General features: G+C 50.3%; 1 protein-coding gene across 4 annotated transcripts in view; it reads left to right on the top strand.

Moving 5' to 3' along the window:
• Nucleotides 1-17,460, top strand: part of TMCO4 (transmembrane and coiled-coil domains 4) — a 77,765-nt gene that overhangs the window by 58,710 nt on the left and 1,595 nt on the right. For 2 of the 4 annotated variants that reach the window (XM_032495333.1, XM_032495332.1), the window contains exons 14-15: nt 6,108-6,225; nt 11,282-11,399. In XM_032495333.1, coding sequence (XP_032351224.1) covers nt 6,108-6,225; nt 11,282-11,399 — 236 coding nt within the window. Of the gene's footprint in view, nt 1-3,426; nt 3,521-6,107; nt 6,226-11,281; nt 11,400-17,460 lie in introns of those variants that run through there. The other 2 variants (XM_032495334.1, XR_004325378.1) reach the window with 2 other exon arrangements.

The raw sequence follows: 17,460 nt of genomic DNA, 5'->3' as shown, positions 1-17,460 counted from the left end.
TAGAAATACCTGGAAACTGCTCTCTGCCCCTGCCTCACCTTTCACAAGCCCACCATATGGAAAAGACAAAATGGCCAAGGTAAATCTGGGAGCGGTCATTCCCAGTGACCAAGCATTCCCTTCTCGTTGTCCAAAAGGGTTCTCCGTGGGACTCTTTGAAAGAGCTGGCCCCTCCTGGTACATTTTAAGAATGTTTAATTTGACAAAAACTCAAGTATATACGATTTTCAAGACCAGAGCTATATTGTAAAGGGACGCTTGCTGCTGTGAACTGCCCATTCTCAGCTCTTGGGTTTGGGGGGAGGGTTGGTTTTTCGTTTTTGAAAAGCTAAGACCGTCTCCAGACGGTGTGTGAGGAGCGCCAGGTGGTGAAAGTGTCATATCAGGACTTGAGTGTGAACTGCCGAATGCATGATAAGGGCAATTGACAAGATAGAAACTGATTTATCTAAATTCTGAGTGATAAAAGCAAGTGAGGATGGTTGCACAACAATGGGAACATACTCAACACAGTTGAACTATATACTTAAAAGTGGTTAAGATGGAAAATCTTATGTTACGTGTCTTTTACGACAATTTTTAAAAAAAATTTTTCTAAGGAAGCGAGAAAGTGTTTAGTCACTGTTTACAGCTCTTCAGCCGCTTCTCTTCCAGAGGCTCTGCCCTGAAGGGGATCAAGGCTACCGTTCACTAGGACCACGTGCCCATCATCACCACTTCCCACCACTACTAACTCCTAAAACAGTGCCTGCAATTAGTGGCTGCTAGAAGCGGGCACCGTGACTAGAAATGGCCGAGCCATCTCCAAAGACAGTGCTTCATGCCCACCATTTTTACCTAGTCACCAAGTTGACCATCTGCTCGGGAATAACAGTGGAGCAGAAACCACTGACCACACCATGTACCAGACACTGCCCTGAGCATATAACCTCCCCAGCCCTGGACAATCAATATTATTCTGTTATCTCCATTTTACAGAGGAGGAAGCCGAAGCTCCAAGTTATTAAATAACTGACTTCAGTTCACACAGTAGCAAAACCAGGATTTGAACATATCTCTCTTGTGCCAGAGGTCAAGCCACTTCCCCTGGGCAGATGATCCCCAACCTTTTGTGCACATGGGCCCTTTCTAATGGCAAAGATTTCACAGCCCTGCACACGGTAGTTGCCCCACATTTCGTGTCTCCTGGTTGAAGTATGTAATGATCAAAAGCTACCTGAATCCAGGAATTCTGTGAGTCACAAGAGCATCTGACACAGTCTTAGAAACAGGACACCTGCTGTTGAGACAGGAGGCATTTCATTGGCTGACAGTGGTTTGTACTTGTGTTGTTTCTTGGGCCCTCAAAGTCACTCTGGATCTTTGCCCCCAGAGATGGGGCACCCTGAGCTGTACTGTGAATCATTGGAAGGATCTGAAGACCCTGAGCCTTCTTACTATATTGACCAAGCCCAAGGGATTCTGTTAATACAGCTGATGTCAGATGCTCATTGAGGGGGCTCCCATGAGCCCCTGGATCACATTGTCGGAAGCTGGGGGAGGAGACTGAGGCAGCATCAGCTTTGGAAGGACCATTCATTCTTCTTGCCCATTGCAGACTGCACTCAGTCACAGTAGCATCCATTCCCCTGGAGCAGAGCTCTGGAAACCAGCAATTGGAGAGCTGGGCGCAGCGGTTAAATATTCTTCCATTGACTTTCAATAGAGTCAACACTCTTCCTTTGTTTTTATCCAATCTACAGAGATCCTTAACTACAGCCTCTCAGAAAAAGTTATACCAGGAGGAAGATAAAAAGAAAAAAATCCTCCTTACATGTATTCTCAGCATGAAGGGTTCATCCTGCTGAGTCCCACGGCTGTCATCCATTCCACAAACACTTGCTGAGCTCAGCACCTGTGCCAGGCACTGTTCTAGGCACGGGGGTTCCCTGGGGAGCATAAAAAAGAACAGTCTCAGCCCTTGGGGAGATCCCGTGTAGCAGGAGACAAACTACAAAAAAGATTTTAAAACAGCAAGGTGCCACTGTAGAGCACAGGGAGCCACATCCAATACCTTGTAATAGCTTATAAGGAAAAAGAATATGAAAAGGAATATATATGTGTGTAACTGAATCACTAGGCTGTCCACCAGAAATTCACACAGCATTGTAAACCAACTATACTTCAATAGAAAAAAAATTGAGAGATTTTAAAGATAAAATAGATGGTCTCAAATGCTATGGAGAAAAATAAATCAGAGAAGGGAGATGGGGCACCTGGTAGGGGTGGGAGGTTGCATTTTCCTACTTTTGGAGGGTGACCGTTAAGCCAAGAGGTGAAGGAGGGATCGGGGAGGCTTGTGGATGTCGGAGGGAAGAGCCTCTGGAAGAGGGACCAGCACAGGCTAAGGCCTGACATGTTCTGGAACAGCAGGGCCAGTGTGGCTGGAGCAGAGGGAGCAAGAGGGAAGCGTGCGGCAGATCACACAGGGCTTCAAGGGCTGTTGAAATGACTTTGACTCAGACTCCATGAGAGATGGGTCTCACGGGAGGTTCGGAGCACAGGAGGGAATTGCTCTGACTTTTCTGCTGCATAATTTGCATGCTGCACCATCCCCCCATGTTAAGTGTACAATTCGATGGTTTTTAGTGAACATGTCAAGTTGCACAACCATCAGCACGACCCAGTTTTAGAACATTTCCATCCCCCCTGAAAGATACCTTGTGCCTATGACTCGCATTTTAAAGGGATCGCTTTGGCTCCTGTGTTAAGAATAAAAATAAGAAGTAGAAGCAAAGAAAGTATGAGAAAGCAGTGTCTCTCACCGCACATGTGAGCGACAGAAAGGACTGAAAGTGGAGGGGCAGAGGCAGGGCCGATAAAAGCTTTTTTTTTCTTAACTGTGGAGACTCCTTAATGCCAAAGTCATAACAGGATGAAGGGCCTCCCGCTTTAACAGTAAAAGTACAATATTAATAGCATACACAGCACTGTTTATAGAATGGGAAATCCAAGCCTAAAAGCTGGACCTGTCTGTGTCCTGAGCTTAAAGATGACCGATGAATGTTGGATCCCTGACTATTCGTAAAGCGATGGGACCTTCTTAATATCTTAAAAATCCACAAGAAGAAAAGTGGATGGTAGCGATAGGAATAAATCCCAGCATGGGCCCTGCAGTAAAAAGGCAGTGAGGTCATCTTATATTTGTTATTACTAAAATAATGTTAAATTCCAGTTTCTTTTGCTGGTCTTGAAAAGCAGGGGCATTCTGCACTGAATATACATCGTGATGTGAGGGATCGTCTGTGCCCATGGACGGGGCCTGCTTGACACTTCAAAATGGTACCTGAGTGAGGATTTTCTGTATTTTACCTGGAAGCCTGAAATCTGGTATTATCAAGTTTTGGACCAAACAGCAAGTTTTGACTCTTTTTTTTTTCTTTTCAGGATCCACTCCAGCAGCCAGAGTTGGCTCTTTCCTAACTCAGGTTTCCCCTCCTGGACTGTTCTGTTCCGGGAACAATACCAGATTCTCCCTTGGGTGGGTCTAAAGTGATTCTCGCTGACTTCCTCTAGCTAACACCTGTGTATTACCAAGAATCGGCCCCGACGCTTACCTCCACGTTTGCAACCTCACAGGGAACAAACAGTCTTTAAAACGTAAGAAGGACACATGTGAGTGTGGCGCCAGTCTGAGGATGAAGGGGAGGAAGTCTAGAAAGGCAGTTTGCAGCCAGGCTTCAGAGATGGGTGGATGTGTTTCCAGCTCGCCGCCTATCCTGACTTGATTTCACTGTGCTCTGAACTGTTTTATGAGGTTTTATGAGGTTCAGCTCGGCTTCAAAAGGCAACTACTTTTTTTTGCTTTTCGTAACAGCTGTCGGTTCGCTAGTTACAGCAACCTGGCAGTTGGTTGCTGGGGGCCATCTCATAGAGAATGCTGCAGTTCCACTGCCAGCCACAAGGGGTCCCAGCCCTCCAGGCATCAGCACCCAGGGCTGCAAAGCTGTCCCCGCTCCTCAGGTGGAGAGATTCTGTGCAGGTGCCCTGAGTGACCAGGCTCTGGAGAGGGCTGCTGAGCTCAGTCGTCGGCCCTGGGCCCTGGGCACTGTGGGAGCAATGATAACCCAACTGCGATCACTGTGGTTCAGGAGTTGTTACCTCAAACAGCAGAGAGAATGGCCCCAGGTCCCAGCAGCCCTCTCTATCAGCTTCTGGGCCCAGCTGTATTCTCACGGTGTGACCTGGGGCATGCCCCACCCCGCCGAGACTCAGTTTCCTCATCTGCCAAGAGAAGGGGTCTGAGTAATGTCTCCTTCTCTACAGCCTTGCTAGCAACATAAGCCCCTGGAATAGCTGTCACACCAAGGCGTATCTGAGTCATCCTTGTAATTCAACACACACTACCAGCTTACTGAACCTTTACATCCTTCTGCCAGGTGATCATGTCCCTGGAAGCAAAGGAGTGAAATCAGAATTCTACGCCCTTTTGGTGGGGGTGTGGGAGGAGATAATTAGGCTTATTTATTTTTTAAATGGAGACACTGGGGATTGAACCCAGGACATCGTTGCATGCTAAGCACTCACTCTACCATTGAGCTGTACCCTCCCTCCTGTACCCCAGAATCTTTTGACGTCAGAGCCAGAGGGGTTCTCAAACTCCTGTTGGCCTGGAGCCATTTATTCAGACAAATTCTTACACAGCAGCCCAGATGGAAGACAGATGTGCTCTGGTTAGAAACTGGCACCCAGAGAGAAGACGCCGCCTGTCCTGTTACCCAGCAGGAGAGCAGCAGGGCTGAGTGTAGCTGTCCCTCTGGGGCCAGTTCCCCAGGGATGACATGGAGCGTATAGCTTTCCAAATGCATGGGAACTCAGAACCATAAGAACGAGCTTACGGGGAGGCAGGGGTGCAGGGCAGGGAGGGACACACTGATTTCCACTGTGTTGTGTGTTCACTATGCTGGTTTTTTTCCCCACACTGTGACTCCATTGCCATGAAGACCCTCAAGATACTATCATGTCCACTTATAGGCTCAGAGGAGCTAAGCTAAAATTTGAACCCAGGGTTTTGCAAAGTGCATATCCTGGCTTTCCTGGGGAACGGCAGTGTATTTATTCACTCGTTCACTCACATCTTTATTGAGCTCCAAGGGTATACCAGGCACTGTTCTATACAGCTGTGACTCGGGCAGCTGGAGCCCCGCCCTCAATGAGCCTTGATGTTAGAGGAGACAGACGTAGACAAGAGAATGTGACAAGAGGAAAAATACAGCCGGGTGGGGGGGTAGAGAGTGACAGGTGGGGGTGCACTGCACCCCTCATGGGTCTAGGGCAGCGCTTCTCAAAGTGCGGTCCGCCTGCCTGTCTGTGAACTGTTGCTTTCCAGTCTGCAATGAGAGAAAAGAAATGCTGCGTCTCTGTTTCTGTACAAATAGTCCCTGGACCAGCCCTCGCCCAGGGCCTGCACCCTGAGGAGCCCCGACCTAAACTACGCTGAACCACTAGGTCAGTGCAGTGGTTGAGTGTTCGCCGTATCCTGGGACACTTTGCCCCGCCCCCCACCGTCTCCTCTCTGCTCCCTCCCGCCAGCGTACAGACCCCAGGGAACCTGTTGCACAGGAAGGCTGTGGTGTCTCCTACCTACCACGTGCACTGAGCAAGGGACCACCAGTCCCTTCTAAGGGGGGACACCCCCTCCGAGTCCACGGCCAGTTGTGAGCTCCATGGAGGGTGGAAGCAGACCCGGGTCCCAGCTTGCTCTGTGTCACTTACTAGCCACGTGATCTGGAAAATGTCTTCGGTTTTCCTGAACTCTAACATGCGGATCTCGGTGCTATGCAGGGATAGAACAGGCACACGAGGGCTTGACCCAGGGCTGGGAACTCAGTAAATGGAAGCCGCCATTACTGTGTGTGTGAGTGCATGTGCACATTTGTATACTGGAATGCTTGCCCTTGTGCACGAGCATATGTGTGCGTGTTGGTGTGTGTACCTGAAGTGTGTTTGTACAGGCACGTGTGTGCACAGGTCTATGACATCCTTTTCCTCCGCCACTCTTGCAGAGTCCCTCACAGGTCCCGCTGTGGCCTGGGAGGCTGACGGTCTTTTCTGGGGTCTCTCTCCAGATTGCCAAGGGATCATCGAGGATGTCGTCCTGCTGGGGGCACCCGTGGAAGGAGAAGCCAAGCACTGGGAGCCTTTCCGGAAGGTGGTGTCTGGAAGGATCATCAATGGCTACTGCAGGTCTGTCCAAACCTCAGGGGCGAGGGGGAGTTGACGACCCTTACTGAGCACCTCGTGCACCCAGGCCTGTGCTGGGGACACAGATATTCGAGGCCTGGCCCTCAACCCGGAGGATCCCAGGGACCAGTGGGACCCTGGCCCTGTTAGGAGCGAGGCCCAGGCCAGGTGCGCTGACCAGGGCAGCATCCTTCCCTAGAGGATGACTGACAACCAGGGACGATCCTGAGAAGGAGTCCCTGTGTCAGGCCTGGACCAGCTTACAGGACGGCAGGAGAGGCCAGGCTGGTCACCGTGATCTGGGGGAACAGGGACGTGGGTGAGTGGGATGAGAATGAAAAGCAAAGATTGGGCCCCAAATGGGAGGTCTCTGAATATCAAGTAAGGAGCTCCTGTGTGTGTTATTTGGCAGCACAGGAAGGGAGCGGGGAGGGTCCAGGCTGAGCTTTCGGAGCGGCTGTGGGGCAGGCCAGGTGACAGAACAGGGGCCTGACAGCCACGGGGAGCCAGCACCCACCCCACGTAACAAAGCCTCTAACAAGTGGTGGGGACCGCGAGGCCTGGCGGCCGTTGGGCTGGAAAGGAGTCATCCCTGGCCTGGGGGGGCGAGGAGGGGGACTTGAGGGGCTCCAGCCAAGGCCGTGCCTGAGACCTGCAGGGAACAGAGAAGGTGAAGCCCAGGACAGAGCCCTCAGGAGACCGGCCGGAGAGGATGCCCGGGCCTTTCAGCCTCCAGATGAAGCAAAGGAGGAAGGGGATAGTGTCAACACGACAGCGTGAACAGACCACACGGATTTGGAATCGCAGAGGCCTGGCGCTTAATATTGGCCTCACTTTCTCCATCAGTGAAGGAGGGATCATTGTAGCAACTCCCCCGCAGGGTTGTGATGATAGTGAAGCAGTTTACAGAGTCGCACATGGTAAGTACGTGCTCTGTGAGCGACAGATGGTGTTACTGTTTATCACCATCATCACCAGTCAGTTGGAACAGTCACTCAACAGCTGTCCGTGGGCACCAACCTCGTGCCGGGCATGTGCTGTGGCGACAGCAGGAATAAGCCCCACCCAACCCTGCGGAACCTCACCCCCAGCGGCAAAAATAAGAAAACAGGCAGCTGCAGGTAGGCATGTGGAGGCTTGTCTGCACCACCAAAATCCAGAAGCTTTGAAAGCAAAGGCTTTTCCCACAAACTCGTTTTGTGACAAGTTTGCTCAGCGCGAATGAGACAGATTTCTAGGCTTTGCTTCTGTCACTGGGCTTGTGGGTTGAGCGACTCAGGGGCACCACCCCAAACCTCGCATGGGTGTTACATGCTACACGGGCTACAAGCCAGATTGCCTTCCTAAAATCCAAATCATTATTCTGAATTCTGAAACACAATAGGTCCCTGAGGATTTGCAGTAAGGGACCCGTGATTTGTAGTCTTAGATGCAAAGGTGCAGATTACTGACAAGAAGGTGACATTCTAAGCCCAGACCTGAAGGACAAGTTTGAAGTCTAAGAAACAGTAAGGTTGGGTGACTACTTGTAGGGTTCCATTAACACAATTTTTTTTAATAACAATTAAAAAAAAAATGAAGTAAGACTCATTGGTGAAGCAGCTGACTCACTATCCTGAGAACGTGAACTTTCCAGCAGGGCGGGTGGGATACAGAGGTGGGGATGCGGCACTGGAACTGAAATTAGAATTGGAGTGAGGACCAGTGGGGTTGCCAGCATCAGCTGACGCCAGAAGAACAGGTGAGATCATTTGAAAGGCAAATCATAGAGTAAGAGAAATGTGTTGGGTTCCTGATTCTAAGGAATGTATGTCAGGGTGAGAGGAGGGAGAGGCTCCAGCCTGAGGTTGAGGGCAACTCAGAATCATCCAGCATGCCAGGCTTGAGCCTGCATCCTGAGCATGGGAAAGATGGACAAGACAAAAGAAGCTCAAGTCTAGTAGAAAAGATAAATGGAAACAGACAATTATTTGTTAAAAAAACATTAAAAATGAAATAATGCAGTGATGGGGGTGGATATAACAAGTATTAGACTCTTACCACCTGCCACATCCTGTCTTTGTTGTCATTATCTCCATTAATCCCTCCCTGAACCCTAAGATGTTGGTATTATTAATCCCATTTTACAAGTGAGGAAACTGAGGCTCAGAAAAGTTAAGGCAAAAGGCCAGTTAGCTTTAATTTTTATCTAAGCCCATTCATCCCAAGTAGAACCCAAAACTGAATAGAACAGATTTGGAAAGTCTTTATCATTTGGATGATTTAGCCCACAGCAACAGCTGTGTAACTCAGAGATAAAGATAAAGATGTTCTTTAGTCATGGATCGAGGGCATTAACCAAGACATGAAAGTTCACCCCATCATTTGGCTTTATCGTTCATATTCTAAGATGAGTTCCTAGAATCAGGATTTGGTAGAAACAACAAAGAAACAAAAGACAAAGAGCCATAATATATAAAGAGCTCATACAAATCAATAAGAACAAGGTTTAGTAAGAAAATGGCCAAAGGGTATTTACACATAAACTCACCAAATAAATACAATCAACAAACTTTTGAAGAGATACCCAACCTCATTATTAATGAAATAAATGCAAATTAAAATCAGTAGAATACTCTTTAACATCCATGAGATTATCAAACATCTGAAACATGAATAACATTCAGTGTTGGTAAAGATGTGGAGCAGTGAGCACTGTCATACACTGTTGGTGACAGCTGAATTTAGTGAATGCTTTTTGGAGGATAATTGGCAATAGCTATTAAAAATTTTAACGTGCCAGCCTCCTAACTCCACAAATTCTGACTTCTGTGACCCTGCTGTACTACATACACCCATGCACAGAGATGGCTGTACAAAGGGGATCATTGCAGCTTCATTTATAATTAAAAATTTAAAACAACCTAAATGACTGTAAAGAGGGGAATAGTTAAGGGGGGAAAAAGCAAGTGCAACAATACATACTGTGATCCCATTTGAGGGAAGAAGTTTCTGTGTGTGCGTATATGTATCTATAGGTCGAGAATTGCACAGGGAGGTGAGAAGGACCATGAGACGCTAACAACAGTGGCCATCCTTATGGAATGGACAGGGATTGGAAGTAAGGCATAAAAGAGCTGATTTGACTGTTTAAGGTAAGGGCAGTTTAAAAAACAAGCAAAAAAGAAGAATGGACACAACTTTGATGTCAGACAGTCCTCGGTTAAAATCTTGACTCCACCATTGACCTCTTGGGTGGCTTTGGACTAACAAATCTGAATCTCAGTATTCTTACCTATAAAATGGGAATAGTGGGGCAGGGGGGCGGTTATAGCTCAGTGGTAGAGTGCATGCTTAGCATGCATGAGGTCCTGGGTTCAATCCCCAGTACCTCCATTAAAAATAATAATGATAAATAAATAAATAAACTGAATTACCTGCCCCTCCCAAAAAAATTTTTTTAAATAAATTTAAAAATAAAATACAATGGAATAACAGTCCCTCCTTCACAGAGTTTCTGGGAAGATAAAATGAGATGAGGTAGGATGAGGGCTGGCACTTTAAGGTGCCCAATAAGCAGTAGCCATTCTAATTATTTCACTGGGCATATTCACAGCACATGATTTCTTGGTGCTTTCATACACAGCAAAGGGAAAGAATTAAAATTGCATGAGTACCATATGAAAAGAACAAAATCTTATTAAACCCATCTATTCTGTTGAGAATCTGAGGCCAATAAGGTTTTCCATTATTTTGTGAGATCCTGGACCATCTCTCTGGAGAAAAAAAGGGGGGAGGGGGAGGGGGAGGGGAGGGAGAGAGGAAGGAGAGACGAGGGAAGTCTTGACCAGACCAAAACATTAACTGCAGTTGCCTGATGAAATTTAGCACCTGCCAGGAATTCATATTCTTGGCCCCCAAAGGTATTTTGGCTGCCGTGAACCTACTTAAATATGGGGAGTGGAGTGAGGGGGCAGGGGAAGCCTCAGGCCAATAACCCCCTGGAAGCAGCCGGAGTGAGCGGGACTGCTCTCCATCGCACTGTGCAGAGATGGCAGCTCAGAGAGGGTCAGGGACCTCGCCGAGGTCACTCAGCAGAGCTGGGATGTGAACTCAGTGAGAGGGTTTCATTCTGAGCCCCCGGGGGACTCCTTGCGCCATCTCTACTCCAGGACCATTGGGGAGGGGATGACGGTAGAAGGAGCAGGGAGGACTCCGGGCCTGTGAGGAGCCAAGGCACACCCTTCAGCGGGCCAGCGTTCAGCTGTGCGATTCATGCACCGGCATGACATGGAGGGCCATTGAGGCCCGGCTTGCTGGGCACCACCCCCTGGGAGTTCCTGATTCCGCTCAGGATACAGGATACAGGATAAAGGCCCAGTCCTGCCTTCTACAAGCTCTCAGCCTAGAAAAGGAGAAGACTCAGGAAGGGGCACACAGAGGACATGTGACAGACGTCACCAAAGGAGCACAGAGCCAGCACGAGGGGCAAGGGATTCATACTTTCGGGAGGAGGGGCCTAGGGGCACCCCCTGAGGGGTGGCCAAGAGCAGGGAGGACTGCCGTGTGGGTGGCATAGCTGGTCCCCCCAGCTCACAGATGGGGGCCCCAGACCCAGAGTTCCACCTGGAGGAGCCTGGCAGCCCCAGCTCCCCATGGCCCTCCCCCCAGAGCAGAAGCCCTGCTGCCTTTCCTTCAATTCCCAGGGACCCCTGGACCAGCCTCCACCCCCTAGAGACTGGAAGCCCCTCCCCAGCCAAGAGCAGTTCTCCCAGCGATGGGCTGACCTCATCCAGTTTCCACATTCATTCACTCAACAGATACTCATCATTTGCTTTCCAGCACTGTCCTCTGCTCTGGGGACCCAGCAAAGAACAAAACAGCCTCCCTGGAGCTGCCACACCCCAGGAAGGGCTCTCAAAGTGTCAGCGGCTGCAGCCCCCATCATCTCACCAGGGTGCAGTCGGGGCCCTGGTTTCCCACAGAAGCTGCAGTCCCACCAGGCTTCCCGGGCCAGGCGGGGCCCATCCTTGTGCTCCGGCTCCCCGAGGCTGACATCCGCCCCCTTCTCCGCCCGCAGGGGGGACTGGCTGCTGAGCTTCGTGTACCGCACGTCCTCCGTGCAGCTCCGCGTCGCCGGCCTGCAGCCCGTGCTGCTGCAGGACAGGAGGGTGGAAAACGTGGACCTGACCTCCGTGGTGAGTGTTGCCTGTCCCTCCTGGGGCCAGTGGGGGCACTTCGTTAACTCCAGCCCAGCCACCTGGGTTCCAAGGACACTGGCCCTGGCTCAGTCCACCCCAGAGAAGGGAGATGGTTAGAATTAGCTTGGAAAGAGGCAACTCCTGTTCACGGACACGAGTTCCAGGGCGTTGTTGCCAGGCCCCTTACACACATCATCTCTAACCCTCACATAGCCTCTGGGAGAGACACTATTTTATCCCCACTTCTCAGAGGAGGAAACTGAGGCTTAGAAAAGTTCCTATCACACAACTAGCAACTAATAGCCTGGATTTGAACTTCCAGAGCCTATGCTTTTGCCCCTCCATTAGTGCCCTCCCTCCACTCCCCTCCGCCTCCAACTCTTCCTCCCACTGCCCCCCACCCCAACCCTCCCAGCCCAGGTTACTAGTCAGGACAGCCTGTTTTTCCTGGAAGTAACTGAAACAACCAGAAGACACAGGTGGAGGCATTCATGCTGCTGGACCAGAGCAAAAGAACCTGATTGCCAGGCTGGGAAACCATGGAACAGCTGGCAGGGAAAGTGTGTTCCAGGCTCCTCTAGCTTGGAATCACCTGGAGAGTTTATTTAAAATGCAGATCCCAGGGCCTCACTGGCCAGACTTGCTCAGTCAGTCTCTCAGAGTGGAGCCTGCAAGTCTGCATTTTGATCAGACCCCCCAAGGATTCATATACATCTCAGACGAGGCTGGACTACAGGTGCACATGGTGAAAAGAATTCTTGCTGGGAATGGTGTAGGAGGGAGCCGCCCGGGCAGCCACACAAACCTAACTTGAGTCTCTAGAGCCATCTTTCAGGCTTGAAGGACCCTCGTCCACCCACCACAAGCCTGCCATAGACGTAAAGTAACTTCGTGTCTGGACACTCACTCAATGTCCTAAGCCTTTTGCAACACCTGTCCCCCCACTGTACAGATGAGGACACTGAGGCCTTGAGAGGCTAAGGGACTTGCCCAGGGTTGCACGGCAGGAACCTGGCCGAGCAGGACTCAACCCCAGGTCTGAAGATGAAGGGAACCGCCCCCGGTTGGGTAGATATGAGGAATACTGGGAGTGGTGCCCGCTACCAGGAAGGGAGAGTAGTAGGCTGTGGTTACCTCCACAAGCAAACCCAGCTGGTGAAAAGCCTCGTGATGCCAAGTCCTGCGAGAACAAAAACTTCGGTTTCCAATTATTACATTGCTGGCTGCCGTCTATCAAGTGCCAAGCACTTCCTGAGCGTAACCCAGTTTCCCCAGATCCCACGTGACAGCAGTTTGAGCCAGCCAGCCGCACTATCCTACGAAAAGCAGACAAAGTCCGCCCCTCCCTGGGCTTCTGAAAACTCCCCTGGGGAGGGCACTCTGGAGAACCCTGGCTTCACCCTTCAGTTCCAACAGCAGCCTGGCCCATTGATCCACCACCACATGCCCCACCCAGCACACACACTGCACCTCATTGTGGGGGAAGATGGGCACCCTGACCCACGCCCACCAGCACAGCCAACCCCGGGTTTCATGTTTAGTGAAACTTGGCTGAGGGTTGAAGAGAGCGTAGGGAGAGTCTAGCACAAAAACTTAAAACCAGAATGTTAGCAGGCACTGCTGCCCCTGAAGTCCACGGCCCGTGTCCTTGCCCCAAGGTCCCCGGGGCCCCTCACCCGGCCTGCCCCCAGTGAGGCTGGGGCCAACTCGTCCTCCCTTACATCTTCACTCCCCTAAACTCCCAGGACCCTAGCTCACAAGTCCAAACCCACCAGAGGAACACAGGTAAAGCAGCCCTAGGCCTTCCTAACTGGCAGTTTGGGGGGCCAGTGTTGGCCCAAGAATAAGGAGTTTCTAGATTCATCCATCCCTGAAACTGATGCCTCCAAGTTCAAGAGGCAGTCTTCCCAGGACAGGTATGAACTTCAACCCCTAGTGCCATCTCTTTAGATCTAGAGACTGCTTCATGTGATGTGACCCTCACAGCAGTCCCATATTATGCATCCCCAAGTCACAGACTGGAAAACCAAGGCTTGAAAGAATAAACTCACCCAGCCAGAGAGTCACAGACCTGGAAACCAGGACCAGGGCCTGCGCTGTGCACCTCCCTACAGGTGAGGAGGTTCTGGGTCACAAGCCCAGGAAGCTGCAAGACTCAGTGATGCCTCCTGGCCCATGTCCAGGGATCTCTCTCCTGTCTGAGGGTCCTGATGGGGTGAAGGGGAGAAGTGACTTTATGCTTCACCACCCCAAGAGTCTCCCTCTGCCACAAGAATAAAATGTGAGAAGGGACAGGTAAAAGTTCGTTTTAAATGAAAATTTCTTTTAACTGCTACAAGGACCTTGAAAGACACTGTTTCTGCCCTGGGAAGCCCCTGAATGGGAAGAGCACAGCCTATGGTGCCAGAGAGGCCTGGCTTAGAATCCGGGCTCTGCTGCAGGTATACTGGCTGTGTGACGTTAGGCCAGTGACTTGACTTCTCTGTGCCTCAGCCTGGAAACAAGGGAAATCCCCTACCTTCCAGCTTAGTGCTTAGTGCAGAGTAGGCCCTCATTTAATGCTAGTGCCCTCCTCTCTGGCCCCTGCCACCACCTTCCGTTCTGCCTCTGGGACCGCAGCTTCAGAGACACCTCCCCCCCCACACTGCCTTCTTGGCAGCTCCCCAGCTCTTGCCTAATAATAGCTCTTTATCACATTAGGAGCACATTGCAAAAAGCAGTGCTTTCCTCTTCTGGGTAATTAGAGGTAATTAGCGTTGCCTTTGTGCTGCCCCTCCTGTTTTCCTTGAAAATTCTTGCTGGAGGAGAGGTTGCTGGCAAAAGAGTCCCTGTGGCTGCTGCTGGGGAAGCACTGGCTGCCCCGTGCTCGGAGCAGAGACCTGCAGGCCCGGCCCTCTTCCTGCTGGCCCGCTGTGGACAGGGCGCAGGGTGCATTGTCCCTGCGGCAGCCATCGACACAGACATGGTCCCCGGGGGCTCCTGATCTTAGGACAAGCCTGAGCAGGAGTGAGCCAGGGGCAGCCTGCTCGCAAGCAAGGAGCATCTCCAGTGAGCGAAGCAAAGGCCAGGCTGCCCGCTGCCTTTCAGTCTCTCCTGTGTGGGGACTGAGATGCAGCGGGTAGGGGCTCCTGGAGAGGCAGAAGACTCAGCCCAGGGTCTCTGGAGTCTTGGTGTCCCAGAAGAAGTGCCAGCTGGCTTCTAGAACTTAGCACAGGACTTGGCACAACATAGACACTCAACAACAATAAAAAACGATAGCCAGCATGCCAGACGCTGCTCTGTACGTACAGATCGATGTCACTTCATCCCCAAAGCTGTCCCATGTGGTAGGGATAATACCCCATTGTACAGATGTAGAAACTGAGGCTGCAGGAGGGAACATTGGATGTGAGTGGCAGAGCCAGATGGGAACCTACGTCAGAGCCTGGGCTCTTAATCAGGGTTTATGCATCTCTGTGGCTTCCGGTCAGTGACCTCCAACTCTAAGCCAGTAAGCCTGGGACATGTATTATCTCACTGAATCTTCACACCTAGCCCATGTGGCATATGTATCTTTATTAGCCCCATTTTACAGAGGAGGAAACTGAGGCCAAAGAGGTAAAGGAACCCCAAGGGCTGTAATAGGCTTGGAAATGGTCAGGCTGGCAGAGGTGGGTGGCAGCAGCCTCGGTTTGGTCAAGTTGAAGTATCTTGCAAGGCAGGAAGCAGGAAGTGCAGAGGCCCATTCTTACCATGTGGATGGATCCGGTAACCCTGAGCACCACAATGCACAGGGCTGGACGTGGGGAGGACTGGTGAGTGAGTAGTGGTGCCTGCACTTGCTCAGCTGACACAGTCTATCGGAACACAGACATGAGCAGATGAAGACGATGCGTGTTGAGAGTGCTGTCACAGGGGAGCCCTGGAGAGTCCCTAACCAGCACGGGAGGTCAAGGAGGCTTCTCAGCACCAGGACATCCAGTGTGTATCTGGGCAGGTGGCAGATTTCAATCAAGACAGCCAGGGATATGGTCTTGGACTGAAATCTTTATCTAATATTACCCACGTTGGAACATTCCACTGCTGAGAAGAGATTCTTTTCCCACCCACCTTGCTCCTGCTCTCCCATCCCTCTGGCTGACTGTACCAGCCCTTCACCAACATAAATAAGCTATAAGGAGGCCATCTTTGTCCCATGAGTCAAGGTTTCTGCTGGCCGGGGTTCAGACGTGATGGCTAGAGCTTCAGCAGCCATCTTGGGTTCCCGAATGGATCAGCCTAGCTAACTCCCTACCTTCTATCCCTCCTTCCAAGAAAACTAAAGTAAAGGAACTCATATTTATGGAACACTTACTATGGGCCAGGTGCTGTGCCTTGTGGTTTGTATTATTTCTTCCCACCAAGCCCATGAGATGGGTATCACTAACTCTAATTGGGTCATGTCCCTGTAAAAGTGTTTTGGGTCATATATGGAAGGGAATAGTTCCCACAAAGTCCCAGACCCTTGAACTCTCGTAGCAAACGTTCAAGGTATGGGGTGTCATGATCTTCATTTGATAGATGGGGAGGCTGGGGTTCAGCGCGTTGTGAGGACTCACCCAGTTACTGGTAGGAGATGGAGCCAAGGCTGAAACCCCCATTTTTCTGATTCTAAACTTAGGTTCTTTCTAGCGCCAGGCAGCCACTAACGTCCGCCCTCTCTGGAAGGACACTGCCTCACCTTGACCCTCACCCTGAACCCAGGGATCTGAAAAGCCTCTTATATGTGTGTACCTGTGTGTATTTTCACTGAACACTGTTTAAACACGTTTGTAAAGAAAGGAACAAGAAGTAGGCAGGTTCTGGTTCTGAGAAAGTAACAAAAGCGTACTGGGAATTGTCTTTTATGTTCTTGAAAAGTCACTGGAATAACCCGGTGCGATTTGTGATTCAGATGGAAATGCAGATGTTACCAGCTGAGCCTTTGTGCTGTTTCCTAAGATTCCCAGCGCAAGCCTCCTCAGTGTTTTCCTGCCTTCTTTTTAAACAAAAATCTTCCTCTTCAACCTTGAAGGAATGTTCTGTCTTGTGCTTGCCTTTGGCCCTCAAGCAGGCCCCCCAAGCTGGCTGGGGAGGGCATGAAGCTCTATTTAAGGGAGATCTGAGCGAAGCAGCCTCCACTGTCAGCATCTCAAGCACAGCACACACGGCTCTGCTCTTCAGATGCTGTGTGTCATTAAGCAAACCACCAACCCTCTCTAGGCTACTCTTTCATCATCTGTAAAATGAGAATGATTTTTAATGTCTCCCCCAAAACATATTTGATCTTGTATGAAGAGAACAAGCCAGGATTCAAATCCCAGCTTTGACATCTCTGTGACCTTGGGTGGGTCCCTTTACCTCCCCTATGGCTCAGTTTCTTCTAATCTACAGTTAGCAGCCAATGCCTGTCAAAGGAGTATATCCAATAAATTCGTTGTCTACAATGCATTCAGGACCTACTGTGTGCTGAGCACTGTCTGTTATCACAGATACCATCAGATAGTCCAGTCACATCCCTAGTTTTCACTGAAATATCCCAACACAAAACTGGGGAGTCTCTATTCTCTCAGAGATTGGGTGGGCACTTCTGAGTTCTTGACTCTTGTCTCGATGGAGATTCCGTCCATACAACAGAGGGCCAGATGAAGTGGCTTAAAAACACAAGAGTTGATGCTGTCACACAGGAAAAAGGGCCAGAAGAGGTAGTTCAGGGTAGGCTTGGTAGCTTCACAGCCTTCAGGAGCCAAAATTCCCTGTCTTGCTACTTTGCTGTCCTCATGGCTCATGATGGCCGCCAAAGCTCTGGCCATCCTGTCGGAATTCCAGCCAGCACAAAAAAGGAAATCAGGGAGGGGAGTGAGGAGCACTCTTCCTTTTAAAGAGACTTCCAGGGAGCATCGCATAATAGTACTGCTTCATCTCATTGGCCAAAACTTGTCGCAAGGCTACACTTAGTGTACCCAGCTATAAATTGAAATTCTTATGTCTCAGGGGGAAGGGGAAGAATGAATTGTAGGAAGTACCTAGCAGTCTTTCCAGCCATAGCTCTATTTTCAAT

Source organism: Camelus ferus, chromosome 13, assembly GCF_009834535.1.
Source record: "Camelus ferus isolate YT-003-E chromosome 13, BCGSAC_Cfer_1.0, whole genome shotgun sequence".
Lineage (NCBI taxonomy): Eukaryota > Metazoa > Chordata > Mammalia > Artiodactyla > Camelidae > Camelus > Camelus ferus.
Note: the sequence above shows the minus strand (reverse complement) of the source record. Positions and strands in the feature narration are given on the sequence as shown.